This window comes from Chiloscyllium plagiosum, unplaced genomic scaffold, assembly GCF_037043375.1.
Source record: "Chiloscyllium plagiosum isolate Xiang-an unplaced genomic scaffold, Cpla_swu_hap1 HiC_scaffold_35, whole genome shotgun sequence".
Taxonomy (NCBI): domain Eukaryota; kingdom Metazoa; phylum Chordata; class Chondrichthyes; order Orectolobiformes; family Hemiscylliidae; genus Chiloscyllium; species Chiloscyllium plagiosum.
Window position 1 is genome coordinate 29,896,455 of NW_028270173.1, and position 16,824 is coordinate 29,913,278.

General features: G+C 50.6%; 2 protein-coding genes across 2 annotated transcripts in view; one reads left to right on the forward strand and one right to left on the reverse strand.

Moving 5' to 3' along the window:
- Window positions 1-3,094, reverse strand: part of gnl1 (G protein nucleolar 1) — a 52,579-nt gene extending 49,485 nt beyond the window's left edge. Inside the window, exon 1 of the mRNA XM_087979447.1 lies at window positions 2,836-3,094. Within this exon, the coding sequence (XP_087835573.1) occupies window positions 2,836-2,911 (76 nt within the window). The 5' untranslated portion in view covers window positions 2,912-3,094. The remainder of the gene's footprint in view (window positions 1-2,835) is intronic.
- An 11,608-nt stretch (window positions 3,095-14,702) lies between these two features.
- atat1 (alpha tubulin acetyltransferase 1) overlaps window positions 14,703-16,824 on the forward strand; it is a 54,155-nt gene continuing 52,033 nt past the window's right edge. Inside the window, exon 1 of the mRNA XM_087979448.1 lies at window positions 14,703-15,113. Within this exon, the coding sequence (XP_087835574.1) occupies window positions 15,019-15,113 (95 nt within the window). The 5' untranslated portion in view covers window positions 14,703-15,018. The remainder of the gene's footprint in view (window positions 15,114-16,824) is intronic.

Sequence of the window (16,824 nt, forward strand, 5' to 3'; positions counted from 1 at the left end):
CACTGTGTTATGGTCAATATCGCCCGGTCAGTGAGTGGATCACTCACTCTCACCGTGTAATGGTCAATATCGCCCCGTCAGTGAGTGGATCACTCATTCTCACTGTGTTATGGTCAATATCGCCCCGTCAGTGAGTGGATCACTCACTCTCACTGTGTTATGGTCAATACCGCCCCGTCAGTGAGTGGATCACTCACTCTCACCGTGTAATGGTCAATATCGCCCCGTCAGTGAGTGGATCACTCACTCTCACTGTGTTATGGTCAATACCGCCCCGTCAGTGAGTGGATCACTCACTCTCACCGTGTAATGGTCAATATCGCCCCGTCAGTGAGTGGATCACTCACTCTCACACTGTTATGGTCAATATCGCCCCGTCAGTGAGTGGATCACTCACTCTCACTGTGTTATGGTCAATATCGCTCCGTCAGTGAGTGGATCACTCACTCTCACGGTGTTATGGTCTATACCGCCCCGTCAGTGAGTGGATCACTCACTCTCACTCTGTTATGGTCTATACCGCCCCGTCAGTGAGTGGATCACTCACTCTCACTCTGTTACGGTCAATATCGCCCCGTCAGTGAGTGGATCACTCACTCTCACTGTGTAATGGTCAATACCGCCCTGTCAGTGAGTGGATCACTCACTCTCACTGTGTTATTGTCAATATCGCTCCGTCAGTGAGTGGATCACTCACTCTCACTGTGTTATGGTCAATATTGCCCCGTCAGTGAGTGGATCACTCACTCTCACCGTGATATGGTCAATACTGCCCCGTCAGTGAGTGGATCACTCACTCTCACTGTGTTATGGTCAATATCGCCCCGTCAGTGAGTGGATCACTCACTCTCACTGTGTTATGGTCTATACCGCCCCGTCACTGAGTGGATCACCCACTCTCACTGTGTTATGGTCAATATCGCCCTGTCAGTTAGTGGATCACCCACTCTCACTGTGTTATGGTCAATACCGCCCCGTCAGTGAGTGGATCACTCACTCTCACTGTGTTATGGTCAATATCGCCCCGTCAGTGAGTGGATCACTCACTCTCACTGTGTTATGGTCAATATCGCCCCGTCAGTGAGTGGATCACTCACTCTCACTGTGTTATGGTCAATATCGCCCCATCAGTGATTGGATCACTCACTCTCACTGTGTTATGGTCAATATCGCCCGGTCAGTGAGTGGATCACTCACTCTCACCGTGTAATGGTCAATATCGCCCCGTCAGTGAGTGGATCACTCACTCTCACTGTGTTATGGTCAATATCGCTCCGTCAGTGAGTGGATCACTCACTCTCACGGTGTTATGGTCTATACCGCCCCGTCAGTGAGTGGATCACTCACTCTCACTCTGTTATGGTCTATACCGCCCCGTCAGTGAGTGGATCACTCACTCTCACTCTGTTACGGTCAATATCGTCCCGTCAGTGAGTGGATCACTCACTCTCACTGTGTAATGGTCAATACCGCCCTGTCAGTGAGTGGATCACTCACTCTCACTGTGTTATGGTCAATATCGCCCGGTCAGTGAGTGGATCACTCACTCTCACCGTGTAATGGTCAATATCGCCCCGTCAGTGAGTGGATCACTCACTCTCACAGTGTTATGGTCAATATCGCCCCGTCAGTGAGTGGATCACTCACTCTCACTGTGTTATGGTCAATACCGCCCCGTCAGTGAGTGGATCACTCACTCTCACCGTGTAATGGTCAATATCGCCCCGTCAGTGAGTGGATCACTCACTCTCACTGTGTTATGGTCAATATCGCCCCGTCAGTGAGTGGATCACTCACTCTCACTGTGTTATGGTCAATATCGCCCCATCAGTGAGTGGATCACTCACTCTCACTGTGATATGGTCAATATCGCTCCGTCAGTGAGTGGATCACTCACTCTCACTCCGTTATGGTCAATATCGCCCCGTCAGTGAGTGGATCACTCACTCTCACTGTGTTATGGTCAATATCGCCCGGTCAGTGAGTGGATCACTCACTCTCACCGTGTAATGGTCAATATCGCCCCGTCAGTGAGTGGATCACTCACTCTCACTGTGTTATGGTCAATACCGCCCCGTCAGTGAGTGGATCACTCACTCTCACTGTGTTATGGTCAATACCGCCCCGTCAGTGAGTGGATCACTCACTCTCACCGTGTAATGGTCAATATCGCCCCGTCAGTGAGTGGATCACTCACTCTCACCGTGTAATGGTCAATATCGCCCCGTCAGTGAGTGGATCACTCACTCTCACTGTGTTATGGTCAATATCGCCCCGTCAGTGAGTGGATCACTCACTCTCACTGTGTTATGGTCAATATCGCCCCATCAGTGAGTGGATCACTCACTCTCACTGTGATATGGTCAATATCGCTCCGTCAGTGAGTGGATCACTCACTCTCACTCCGTTATGGTCAATATCGCCCCGTCAGTGAGTGGATCACTCACTCTCACTGTGTTATGGTCAATATCGCCCGGTCAGTGAGTGGATCACTCACTCTCACTGTGTTATGGTCAATATCGCCCCGTCAGTGAGTGGATCACTCACTCTCACGGTGTTATGGTCTATACCGCCCCGTCAGTGAGTGGATCACTCACTCTCACTGTGTTATGGTCAATATCGCCCCGTCAGTGAGTGGATCACTCACTCTCACGGTGTTATGGTCAATACCGCCCCGTCAGTGAGTGGATCACTCACTCTCACTGTGTTATGGTCAATATCGCCCCGTCAGTGAGTGGATCACTCACTCTCACTGTGTTATGGTCTATATCGCCCCGTCAGTGAGTGGATCACTCACCCTCACTGTGAGTTACGGCCAATGCAGTTATCACTCACCTTGCCGTTTCCTCTCCCGCCGCTCCTGCAGCTGTTTCTTCTTCTGTTTTACGCTGAAAGGTTTTTTCCGCGGCATGGTGCGCCAGGCGGGGTACACCCCCCGACCCCGACCCTGACCCTCCTGGAGCCGGGCCGTATACCCGCGACTCCCCGCAAAGATCCTCTCAAACCCCCTCCCCAGCCCTCCGCCTCCGGCTGGCCTCTGGCAATGAAGTGCAAGGCCCGCTACCACCCGAGAGGAGACCCCGCTGCGGCCTCGACGGCAACGCCTCCTCCGACAGCGACAGCGACTGCTCCGCCCGCAGGACGCATGCCCGACTGCGCGTGAGCCGCCCCACTGCGCAACTGCGTGACGTCGAGCACGGGACCAGCACCACTGCGCAGCCGCCCGTCGTGAGCCCCGCCCCCCCGTCCCTCACGTCCCCCCGTCCCTCACGTCCCCCCGTCCCTCACGTCCCCCCGTCCCTCACGTCCCCCCGTCCCTCACGTCCCCCCGTCCCTCACGTCCCCCCGTCCCTCACGTCCCCGTCTCACCGCCGGCCAGGAGCATCCCGCTCTCCGCGCAGCCGCGAGCTCCGCCCCCATCCCTGCCACACGCGCCCATCTCGGTCACTGCGCAGCCGCCCGTCGTTAGCCCCACCCCTCCCCTTCCCAGTCACGTCAAGCCGGCACCATCTCCCTTAATGCGCAGCCGCCCGGCGTCAGCCCCGCCCCCTCTCCCCTCACCGCGAGGCCCGACCCACCCGCTCACTGCGCAGCCGCACGTCGTGAACCCAGCCCCTTTCCCTGTTGCCCGGCCAGAGCCCGGCCACCCCGCTTCACTGCTCAGTCGCTCGTCGTGAGCCCCGCCTCTTTCCCCTGTCTTCACCACCAGCCCTGACAATCCCGCTCACTGCGCAGCCGCACGTCGTGAGCCCCGCCCCTTCCCCGTCTCCCCAACCGGCCCAGACCAACCCGCTCACTGCGCAGCCGCACGCCATGAGCGACGCCCCACCTCTTGGACTCCAAGCAGCCCCGCCCATTCCGCCTACCGCGCAGCCGCAGGACCTGGTTCCGTCCCTCCCGAAGGACATGCCGCGCAGGCGCATCGCGCCTCCTTTCCCCTTGCGGCGGCGGCGAGTTGAAGGCCCCGCCCCCCATACGTCACTCCGCTGGATGGTGGTGGCTCCACCTAACCTCGCCCTGGACCGACTGCGCGTGCGCGGGGCATGATTTACTCAGTGTTGCCCTGTGCTTGGACCCGGAGCACTTTCATCCGGTGTCGGTCCCTCTGCTGCTCGTAGGGCTCCCATTCCCCTCTGTGCATTCCTCTCCTTTGATCCGCAGTCTCTTGTTGGATGCTTCCCCCTTCTCCTGAATGTAGACGCCTCCCTGTGAGTGGCCCCATGCCCTTCTCTGATTGGCAGTCCTTAACCCCGCCCCTTCCTGATGGACAGCACCTTACTTCTTGCACATGCATTAATCTGCACTGTCCATGCTTGTACCTAAAAGAGTCATAGAGATGTACAGCATGGAAACAGACCCTTAGGTCCAACCTGTCCATGCCGACCAGATATCCCAACCCAATCTAGTCCCACCTGCCAGCACCCGGCCCATATCCCTCTAAATCCTTCCTATTCATATACCCATCCAGATGCCTCTTAAATGTTGCAATTGTACCAGCCTCCACCACTTCCTCTGGCAGCTCATTCCTAACGTTGCCCCTTAGGTCTCTTTTATGTCTTTCCCCTCGCACACTAAACCTATGTCCTCGAGTTCTGGACTCCCCGACCCCAGGGAAAAACTTTGCCTATTTACCCTATCCATGCCCCTCATAATTTTGTAAACCTCTATAAGGTTACCCCTCAGCCTCCGACACTCCAGGGAAAACAGCCCCAGCATGTCCAGCCTCTCCCTGTAGTTCAGATCCTCCAACCCTGACAACATCCTTGTAAATCTTTTCTGAACCCTTTCAGGTTTTACAACATCTTTCCGATAGCAAGGAGATATGGAACACTTCCACCATAATGCGTTCAATTCTGGTCTCATTGCTCTAGGAAGGTTGTTGAGAAGCTTGAAAGGGTTCAGAAAAGGATGTGGCCAGGGTTGGAGGGTTTGAGCCACAGGGAGGGGCTGAATAGACTGGGGCTGTTTTCCAGAGTTGGAGGCTGAGGGGTGGCTTTATTGACGTCTATAAAATCGTGAGGCTCATGGATAGGGTGAATTTCCCCAGGAGAAAGTGAGGATTGCAGATGCTGGGGATCAGAGTCCAGAGCTGGAAAAGCACAGCAGGTCAGGTAGCATCCGAAGAGCAGGCAAATCGACATCTCGGGCATGCGCCCTTCATCAGGTCTTTTCCCCAAGGTAGGGGAGCCCAAAACTACAGAGCATAGGTTTAAGGTGAGAGGGGAAGAACTTAAAAGGGGCAACTTTTTCTTACAGAGGGTGGTGCATGTATGGAATGAGCTGCCAGAAGTGATAGAGGCTGGTACACTTGCAACATTTAAAAGGTATCTGGATGGATTTATGAATAAGAAGGGTTTAGAGAGATTTGGGACAAATACTGGCAAATGGGACTAGATTAATTTGGGATGTCTCATGAACTTGATTGAATTTTCTGAAGAAGTAACAAAGAGGATTGATGAGGGCAAAACGGTAGACGTGAGCTATATAGGCTTCAGTAAGGTGTTCGACAAGGTTCCCTATAGGAGGCTGGTTAGCAAGGTTTCATGCAAGAGAGAAAGAACTAGCCATTTGGATACAGAACTGGCTCGAAGGTAGAAGACAGGGTGGTGGTGGAGGATTGCTTTTCAGACTGGAGGCCTGTGATCAGTGGAGTACCACAAGGATTGGTGCTGAGTCCACTGCTTTTCGTCCTTTATTTAAATGATTTGGATGTGAACATCGGAGATATAGTTGATACCAAAATTGGAACTTTCGTGGACAGCGACGAAGGTTGCCTCAGAGTACAACAGGATCTTGATCAGATGGGCCAATAGGCTGAGGAGTGGCAGATGGAGTTTAATTTATGTAAATGTGAGGTGTTGCATTTTGAAAAAGCAAATCTTAGCAGGACTTATACACTTAATAGTAAGGTCCTTGGGAGTGTTGCTGAACAAAGCGATCTTGGAGTGCAGGTTTATAGCTCCTTGAAAGTGGAGACGCAGGTAGATAGGATAGTGAAGAAGGCATTTGGAATGCTTTCCTCTTTTAGTCAGAGTATTGTTTAACGGAGTTTGGAGGTCATGTTGCGGCTGAACAGGACGTCAGGCCACGTTTGGAATTTTGTGGGCAATTCTGGTCTCCTTCCTAGCGGAACGATGTTGTGAAATTTGAAAGAGTTCAGAAAAGATTTACAAACATGTTGCTAGGGTTGGGGGATTTGAGCTATAGGCAGAGGTTGAACAGGCTAGGGCTGTTTTGCCTGAAGCATCAGAGGCTGAGGAATGACCTTATAGAAGTTTATAAAATCATGGATAGGATAAATAGACAAAGTGTTTTCCCTGTGGTGGGAGAGTCCAGACCTAGAGGGCATAGGTTGAGGGTGAGAAGAGAAAGATTAGATTAGATTCCCTACAGTGTGGAAACTGACCCTTTGGCCCAACCAGTCCACACCGACCCTCCAAAGAGTAACCCACCCAGACCCATTTCCCTCTGACTAATGCACCTAACACTATGGGCAATTTAGCATGGCCGATTCACCTGACCTGCACATCTTTGGACTGTGGGAGGAAACCAGAGCACCCGGAGGAAACCCGCCCAGACACGGGGAGAATGTGCAAACTCCACACAGACAGTCGCCCGAGGCTGGCATCGAACCTGGGTCCCTGGTGCTGTGAGGGAACAGTGCTAGCCACTGTGCCACCCTAGATATAAAAGAGACCTTAGGTGCAACTTTTTCACAAAGAGGGTGCTGCGTGTATGGAATGAGCTGCCAGAGGAAGTGGTTGCACTGGTAAATTGCAACATTTAAAAGGCATCTGGATGGGTATATGAATAGGAAGGGTTTGGAGGGATTTAGGGCAGATGCTGCCAAGTGGGACTAGATTAGGTTGGGATATCTGTTTCTGTGCTATCCATCTCTGTGACTCTATGATCGCCATGGATGAGTTGGACTGATGGGTTTGTTTCCATTCTGTACATTTCTATGACTATAAAAAGAAAGATATTGAACTTTTAAAGCTTTTTTCCCCAAAACCTTTGAAATGACTCCACAGAGGCTGGTATCCCATCACAAAGTAACCCTTTCTTAATACTATATGATTCCTTGGCACTGACGAAGTTCCTTCAGAACATAGAACATTACAGTGCAGTGCAGGCCCTTCAGCCCTCGATGGTGTGCCGACCTGTGAAACCAATCTGAAGCCTATCTAATCTACGTTACTCCATTATCATCCCTTATGTTTATCCAGTGGCCATTTAAGTGCCCTTAAAGTTAGTGAGTCTATTACTGTTGCAGGCAGAAATACACAGGCAGGAGGCTGGAAGAACACAGCAAGCCAGGCGGCATCAGGAGGTGGAGACGTCCAGTCCAGAAAAAGGGTTACACTTGAAACGTTGACTTCTCCACTTCCTGATGCTACCTGGCTTGCTGTGTTCTTCCAGCCATCTGCCTGTGTATTTTGGATTCCAACATCTTGGAGTTTTTTTTGTCTCTAACCAAGTTCCCTCAGAGCCAGTTCTCAGAGTGAACAGAACCTCTGGCACTCCTGATCTTCATTTTTTCTTTATTCTTTTTCTTTTCTTTCCATGTCGTGTGTGTGCAGGTGTTGGACTCAGTGAAGAACAACAAGTGTGTAAATCTTTATTTATATTCCACCACCAGGAATAAAGGAAAACACCCGAGTGGCCAGTGACAAGCAGTGCCCTTCTCGACAAAGGGCAATGCTGTGTGATCAAACAGTGAAGGGGCGGGGGGAAGCAGGGATTAAATCAAAATAGAGTTGGAGGGGAAAATAAAGCACTCCACTCTCTGCGGTGCCCAACTCTTCCTGAACAGCTCAAGAGTGTTGATGGACATTGCATGCTTCTTCTCCAGGGACATCTCAGCTCGGACGTAACCATGGAAGAGGGGCAGGCAGTTGGCCCTAATGACCTCCTCCACGGCCCAAAGCCAGGACCTGTTTATGGCCAGTTTGGCCAGGCCCTGATACTCCTTTTCTGTTTTTTCTATTTTTTTTTCTTTTTTTTTAGTGTGAACAGAACCCTACCAACTAACTGCGGTAGTGCGCATATTTTCCCCAGCACCCATGGTGTGTGTGTGCAGGTGTGAGACACAGTGAAAGACACAACATGTACGAATCTTTTATTCAATTACCACCACCAGGAAGATAGGAAAACACCCGGGTGGCCAGTGACAAACACTGTCCTTCACATCAAAGGGCAGTGCTGTGTGATCAAAAAGGAAGCAACATTATATTCTTATTTTTCCCCAGCACCCATGGTGTGTGTGTGTAGGTGTGAGACACAGTGAGAGACACAAGGTGCATGAATCTTTATTCAATTTCCACCACCAGGAAGATAGGAAAACACCCGGGTGGCCAGTGACAAACACTACCCTTCACATCAGTGTGATCAAAACAGTGAAGGGGAGGGTAGGGACTAAATCAAAATAGAGTTGGAGGGAGAAATAATGCACTCCACTCCCTGTGGCGCCCACCTCTCCCTGAACAACTCCAGGGTGTTGGTCGACATTGCGTGCTCCTTCTCCAAGGACACCCGGGCTCTAACGTAACCGCGGAAGAGGGGCAGGCAGTCGGCCCTAACGACCCCCTCCACGGCCCGCTGCCTGGACCTGTTAATGGCCAGTCTGGCCAGGCCAGACACTCCTGTTGTTTTTTCATTTTTTCTTTTTTTTTCTTCTTTTTTTTCTTTTTTTTTTCTTTTTTTTAATTTAACCCTTACACTACCACCTAAGTGCGGTAGTGCTTATTTTTGCCCCAGCACCCATGGTGTGTGTGTGTGCAGGTGTGAGACACAGTGAAAGACACAAAGTGCACGAATCTTTATTCAATTTCCACCACCAGGAAGATAGGAAAACACCCGGGTGGCCAGTGACAAACACTGCCCTTCACATCAAAGGGCAGTGCTGTGTGATCAAAAACAGTGAAGGGGAGGGTAGGGACTAAATCAAAATAGAGTTGGAGGGAGAAATGATGCACTCCACTCCCTGCGGCGCCCACCTCTCCCTGAACAGCTCCAGGGTGTTGGTGGACACCGCGTGCTCCTTCTCCAAGGACACCAGGGCCCTAACGTAACCGCGGAAGAGGGGCAGGCAGTCGGCCCTAACGACCTCCTCCATGACCCGCTGCCTGGACCGGTTGATGGCCAGTTTGACCAGGCCAGACACTTCTGTTGTTATCTGTCAGCCAGGACTCCCTGATCGGATCAGAATAACAGCTCCAATCAGGGAATGCATATTCTGTGAGGTCCATCTGGCTGACTTGTTACAATCATGACACCCTTAGCAGTAGGCCGACTAGATTATCAGTGTTGAGTAGGGTTCTGGGAATCACTTCCCTTCCCACTGTCCTTTGAAATATTGCCAGACATAATTTCTTGCCTAGCAGAGAAACCTGACTGCCACAATCTAACATTCAAGGCATGTGATTAAATATTGGTCAAACGGGGAGATGTTAAGGAACATCTTAAAAGAATGAGAGGTCAAGAGACAAAATGGCTGAGGAAGGAAGTTGCACATAGCTTCTATAGCAAAAAGTGCATTCCCCCCATGGTGGAGAAATAAAAATCAGGGATGTGCAACAGGCTGAAATTGGAAGAACACAGAGATCTTGAGTATGTTTGATTTGCTGGTGGTTACTGCAGTAGGCATGAGCAAAACCATGGACGAATTTTGAAACAAGGATGAGAATTTAAGAATTCATGCTTTGTCAGACAGAACCCGATTGTATTATCGAAGAGGCTGTAAGTCTAGAAATTCATGTTGGCTTTAAACAAGACATTGAAATTTTGAAAATCTTGGCACGGTGTCTGCAGAGGGTCAGTAATGGTGAGAAGGGTTTGAGTTAGAGGGCAAGGCCAATGATTTTTATCTTTTCCATGTATCACTGAGGAAATTGAAACTATCCAAAATGTTGTGGCAGGTAAACAGCTTGGCCACACATTGGTTGTAAGGAAGGAAAGCAGAAGATGGGCCAGGCATGCTCAGTGTGCATTTGAAGCCTGCACCTATGTCTGCAAATGTCACCACTAAGGGGCAGCATGTCAGTAAGGAAGGAACAATAAAGGACATACTTTGAGGACAATGGAAGTAATAATGGTTCATCCAGAGCAGCTCTGTAACGCAGGACTGTATGCTCTTCAGGCTGTTCCCCAGGCACAATTTGAGACAGCCATAGTCTGCACCTGGAGGAGCATCAGCTTGATGAAAGATGCTCTTTGGTCTGCCCGAGACTTATTAATCTTCCAGTGCAAAGAACTGACCTCGACTGACTGGCACATTCCAAAACTCAGGACTATGTGCTGAGCGATGGACTGAGGATGGCACAGTGGTAAGCTCAGCTGCCTTATCGTGCCAAAGATCCAAGTTTGATTGCACCCTCAGGTGACTGGTGTGTGGAGTTTGCACATTCCTTCTGTGTCTGCGTGGGTTTCCTCTAGGTACTCCGGTTTCCTCTCACGGTCCAAAAATGTGTGGGTTAGGTGTGTTGTACCTGCCACACAGTGTGTTTAAATTCCTATATTCAGTAAGAGAACTGAGAGTCGACTCTTATATACGATGATATTCGTTTATTGAACACAATTAATATTAGTATACTATAAACTAACAAAAAATAAAGTATACTATAAACTAACAAAAAAGAACTGCAAACTATCTTCTGCTTTAATTTTGTATGACCATATACCACCACACTGGAACTTGGCCAGACTCCATGTGATGATGTCTTCTTCTTCTTCTGATGGTCTTGCAAGGGTCTTCTCTTTCAGTGGTTATCCTCAAGTTACCGCTCTGAGTGGGGTCTTGTAGTGATTCTTATCCTTCCGAGTCTTCGCGCCCTTTTGGGAGGGTCTTGACGATCTACCAATGGATTGGTCAGGTTCGATTACCCAGATCAATGAGATCCAACCAACTGTTGATGCATTGACAGCGGGGTGGCCCTTAGGTTTTGCCCGAAACGTCGATTTTCCTGCTCCTCGGAGGCTGCCTGACCTGCTGTGCTTTTCCAGCGCCACTCTAATCTAAACTCATTATGGTAGGTGCTGGGTGCACGTAACCTTCTCCAAATAAGGGTGCTATGCAACTGTGTGTCTCGCGAATGACTCACTGTTCCAGACTGTCCTGAGGGCGACATTCCATTGTCCCATTCAAATCCAACTTCAGGTGAAACAGTCTGCAGCTGTCATGTTTGTTTGCAAACTGTCTGAGGGCAACTGCAGTCTGTCTGCATTTTGCACCATGCGGATTAGCACAGTCATTTTAATCAAAGTTAAATATCACACGACACCAGGTTATGGTCCAACAGGCTTACTTGGAAGCACTAGCTTTTGGAGCGCTGTTCCTTCATCAAGCATGTGAGATGCCCTGTGTGTGAGGCTGCCTCTGCCCTAATGTTCAGACTGATTCTATTTCTGAAAAGGGGATTTACAGAATCTTACATAGATTCATGCAGTTTTTGAGCAAAATAAAATGTAATTCTGCAAGTACATTGAGGCACAGCCAGCCTCACACAGAGCACCTCACACCTTCAATGCATTATCTGAGCTGACATGGCACCTATTGTTAAAGTTCACTTGAGTACGTAACTTGAAATAAAAGTTCTGGGATTTACATATGAAATAACTGAAACCAACATGGTCATTCTATAAGATGAGAGACTTAACAAACAATCCAGGACTTTTTCAATATATAATTTCAGTGACATCACACTCTACACTTTTGCTATAAATTCTGTGTCTTACGATCTTATACTCTGCAACCACCTGATGAAGGAGCAATGCTCCGAAAGCTAGTGCTCCCAAGTAAACTTGTTGGACTATAACCTGGTGTTGTGTGATTTTTAACTTTGTACACCCCAGTCCAACACCGGCACCTCCAAATGATTTTAGTCAAGGCTAGGTTAATCATTGTCCATCTTTTGTAACTCTATGGTAAATTTATTAATGTCCATCATAAATTCATTATTTCCGGTGATCCATCTGGCCACAGGTGGATTTGCCGTACTAAATTGCCCATAGTGCAGGCCAGGTGGACTAGACATGGGACATGCAGGGATAGGGAAGGAGGGTATGGGCGTGGGTGGGATGCTCTTCAGAGCATTGGTGTGGACTCAATAGGCCAAATGGCTTGCTTCCACACTAGGGATTCTAAAGCTTGGGGAAGCTGCCACCAAGGTGCAGTGTGGAAAGGCCACCATTTAAGTTCTTTCTGCCAAAACATAATGAGGATCTGTTAAGTTTTGAGATAGCCATGTAATCTTAATGCAAATATAAATATTTTCCTTTCATGTTTAGACAAAGTCTGTTGTTGCAACTGGATTGAAGGTCTAATGATAACATAGAACATAGAACATAGAAGAATACAGCGCAGTACAGGCCCTTCGGCCCTCAATGTTGCGCCGATCCAAGCCCACCTAACCTACACTAGCCCACTATCCTCCATATGCCTATCCAATAACTTTCAAAGTTCCACTGCTTTTTTTCTGCAATATCTGTACTGATCTGTTTTGAATATTTTGTATTTGCTTATAGATAATTTATGAATAAAATATACTTTTGAAATAAAAAATGTGATGTCAGGAAGACTTGGGAATAAGCAGAGAAAATACTGAAACTCCACATTACATCATTTAGCATCTGAAGGAAAAAATATGCAGATTAGCCTTTGGATTTGACGAGACTGAGAACTTAAAACTTAATCTCTGGGACTGGACATGAGCACCCAAAGATCAAAAGTAGATGTACTCAAAATATTGTATGTTTTCTTTGTTTCCACATTTTAGTTTAGACACTCTAAGACTGTTAAATGTTGAGGAAAAATAGCAACTCTCAGGCATTCAACAAACATCCAATGGAAGAAAGTTCACTGGATTCAAAATGTTAGCTTTGCTGTCTCCCACAGATGCTGCCAGACCTGCTGAGGTTAGAGTCATAGAGAGGTACAGCATTGAAACAGACCCTTTGGCGCAACTTGTCCATGACTACTGAACATCCTAACTAAAATCTAGTCCCATTTGCCAGCATTTGACCCACATCCCTCCAAACCCTTCCTAATCATATACCCATCCAGATGCCTTTTGAATGTTGTAATTGTACCAGCCGCAACCACTTTCTCTGGCAGCTCATTCCACACACGTACCACCCTCTGAGTGAAAATGTTGCCCCTTTAGTCCTTTTTAAATTGTTCCCCTCTCATCTTAAACCTAAGACCTCTAATGTAGAACCCCTGTCCTTGGAAAGCGACCTTGACGATTCACCCTGTCCATGCCCCTCATGATTTTATAAAGCTCCAGGGAAATAAGATCCAGCCTACTGAGACTCTCCCTATAGCTCAAACCCTCCAACCCTGGAGACGTCCTTGTAAACCCTTTCAAGTGTTACAATAGCTTTCGCACCAGGCGCCAGTCCTTCATTAACACCCTGGCGGGACCGAACACTTGACAGCAATTTTTTTTTGTTTCGAACGGTTAAAAAGGAATTTTGTTTTAGATTAGATTACCTACAGTGTGGAAACAGGCCCTTTGGCCCAATAAGTCCACACTGACCCTCCGAAGAGTAACCCCCCCACCTCCCCCTGACTAATGCACTTAACAACTATGGGCAATTTAGATTGGCCAATTCATCTGCACATCTTTGGATTGTGGGAGGAAACCGGAACGCCCGGAGGAAACCAATGCAGACACAGGAAGAATGTGCAAACTCCACACAGACATGATTTGGAGATGCTGGTGTTGGACTGGGGTGTACAAAGTTAAAAATCACACAACACCAGGTTATAGTCCAACAGGTTTAATTGGAAGCACACTAGCTTTCGGAGCGATGCTCCTTCATCAGGTGATTGTGGAGGGCTCAATCGTAACACAGAATTTATAGCAAAAATTTGCAGTGTGATGTAACTGAAATTATACATTAAAAAATTGATTGTCTGTTAAGCCTTTCATCTGTTAGAATACAGTGATAGTTTCACTTCTTTCATGTGTAAATCACAAAACCCTTTTTTTTAAAGTTGCATTCTCGGGTTAGCTGTTAACAATGGTGATAGCTAGACAATATGTTGAAGGTGTTCTCTGTCTATGACCTGATGTTTAGATTGATTCTAATCTAATTTTGAGTACATCTACTTTTGATCTTTGGGTGCTCATGTCCAGTCCCAGAGATTAAGTTTAGATTAGAATCTAAAAAGAAAGGAAAGAAACGAACAGTGCACCAGGAGGTGCCTGCCTTGCACAGGGTAAGGTGATGTGTTGGTGCAGAGGGGGCAAGAATGGGTGCTGCAAGATGGTAGCCAAGGGCCCACTGCAGTGAGAGGAGCTCTACAGGTGGCTGAGGGCGAGGGGGTAGTTGGGGGAGGGGAGGGGCGGGGCGTAGGTGGGGAGGGGCGGGGCGAGGCCGGGCACGGGGAGGGGCGGGGCCAGGCCGGGCGCGGGGAGGGGCGGGGCCAGGCCGGGCGCGGGGAGGGGCGGGGCCGGGCCGGGCACGGGGAGGGGCGGGGCCAGGCCGGGCGTAGGGAGGGGCGGGGCAGGACGCTCTTGTATTGTCCGCACACGGCGCCTCACCCAAGATGGTGGCTGCGCGGCGACGCTGCCCTTCTCTGCCGGAAGTGGGCGCGCCGGTCGCCCCGGGCGACTCGCCTGATGCTGCTGGAGGAGGAGGAGGAGGAGGAGGGAGTTGGAAAGGAAAGAGAATGATTTAATGTGTTTTAACCGCCCCCCCCCCACTCCCCGGCCAAGTGTAAAAACGTTATGCGGGAATGAGATGCCGCCTTTGGCGGTGATGTGAAGGAGCTGGCGTTGTGGTGGGCGGGGCCTGTCTCCCCCCCCCCTTTCCCACAAAATCATTGTTTTATCCTCGGTGTCGCCTTTTCAAAGATATACTTTCATTGCATTTTAATCCTGCCTTTACTCGGTGGCCTTTTGTTTTAAAAAAAACAATGTGTATTTTTCCCGTTTTCCATTTGGCCTCTGGCGGATTTCACTCTCTCTGAGATTTTATTTTATTTTGTTCCCCCCCCCCCCCCCCCCGAACATCATGGAGTTCCCTTTCGATATTAACCCCCTGTTCCCTGAGAGGGTCACCGTCCTGGATCACCACCTGCAGCCCGGCCGGAGGACCAATTCCAGCAAGTAAGTGCACTGGGAGGGGGGGGGTTCGCGTCTGACTGTGTTTCAGTCTACACCCCCTCCCCCAATACACCCTCCACACCCCCTCCTGCCACACCCCCTCCCCCACTCCACATCCCCCCACACACACCTCCCCCCCACACACACCCCTCCCCCCCCACCCCCTCTACACACCCCTCCCCCCCCCACCCCCTCCACACACCCCCCCCACCCCCTCCACACACCCCTCCCCCCCACCCCCTCCACACACCCCCACCCCCTCCACACACCCCTCCCCCCCCACCCCCTCCACACACCCCTCCCCCCCACCCCCTCCACACACCCCTCCCCCCCCACCCCCTCCACACACCCCTCCCCCCCCACCCCCTCCACACACGCCTCCCCCCCCACCCCCTCCACACACGCCTCCCCCCCACCCCCTCCACACACGCCTCCCCCCCACCCCCTCCACACACGCCTCCCCCCCCACCCCCTCCACACACGCCTCCCCCCCACCCCCTCCACACACGCCTCCCCCCCCACCCCCTCCACACACGCCTCCCCCCCACCCCCTCCACACACGCCTCCCCCCCACCCCCTCCACACACGCCTCCCCCCCACTCCCTCCACACACGCCTCCCCCCCACCCCCTCCACACACGCCTCCCCCCCACCCCCTCCACACACGCCTCCCCCCCACCCCCTCCACACACGCCTCCCCCCCACCCCCTCCACACACGCCTCCCCCCCACCCCCTCCACACACGCCTCCCCCCCATCCCCTCTCCCCCCACCCCTCCCCATCCCCTCTCCCCCCACCCCTCCCCATCCCCTCTCCCCCCACCCCTCCCCATCCCCTCTCCCCCCACCCCTCCCCATCCCCTCTCCCCCCACCCCTCCCCATCCCCTCTCCCCCCACCCCTCCCCATCCCCTCTCCCCCCACCCCTCCCCATCCCCTCTCCCCCCACCCCTCCCCATCCCCTCTCCCCCCCCAACATCCCCTCCCTCCACACCCCCCCAACATCCCCTCCCTCCACACCCCCCCAACATCCCCTCCCTCCACCCCCCCCGCACCCCAACACTTCACAACCCCCAACATCCCCCAACACTCCACACCCCTCCTCACCCCCCAACACTCCACACCCCTCCTCACCACACACACCCCACACCCCCCCTCCTTCACATTGTCTCTGGTTCTTATGCCAATTACTTCATAAATCTATATCCTCTGCTACCCAACACTTCAACTTGTAGGAGTAGAGTAAATGGTTATGGTCACAAAGAAGGGCAGAGCAGTGGATGTGATCTATATGGACTTAAAGTATTCAACAAGGTTCCTTGTGATAGACTGGTTAGCAAGGTTAGGTCACATAGAATACAGGGAGAACTACAGTTGGATAAGAACTGGCTCAAAAGTAGAAGACAGAGGGATAGTGGAGGGTTGCTTTTCAGACTGAAGACCTGTGACCAGTGGTGTGCCACAAGGATCAGTGCTGGGTCCAATACTTTTTTTGTCACTTATGTAAATGATTTGGATATGAACATAGGAGGTTTAGTTAGTAAGTTTGCAGATGACACCAAAATTGGAGGTGTAATGGACAGTGAAAAAGGTACTTGATCAGATGGGCCAATGGGCTGAGAAGTGGCAGATGGAGTTTAATTTAGATAAATGTGAGGTGCTATATTTTAGAAAGGCAAATCAAGGCAGATTTATACACTCAATGGTAAGGTCCTGC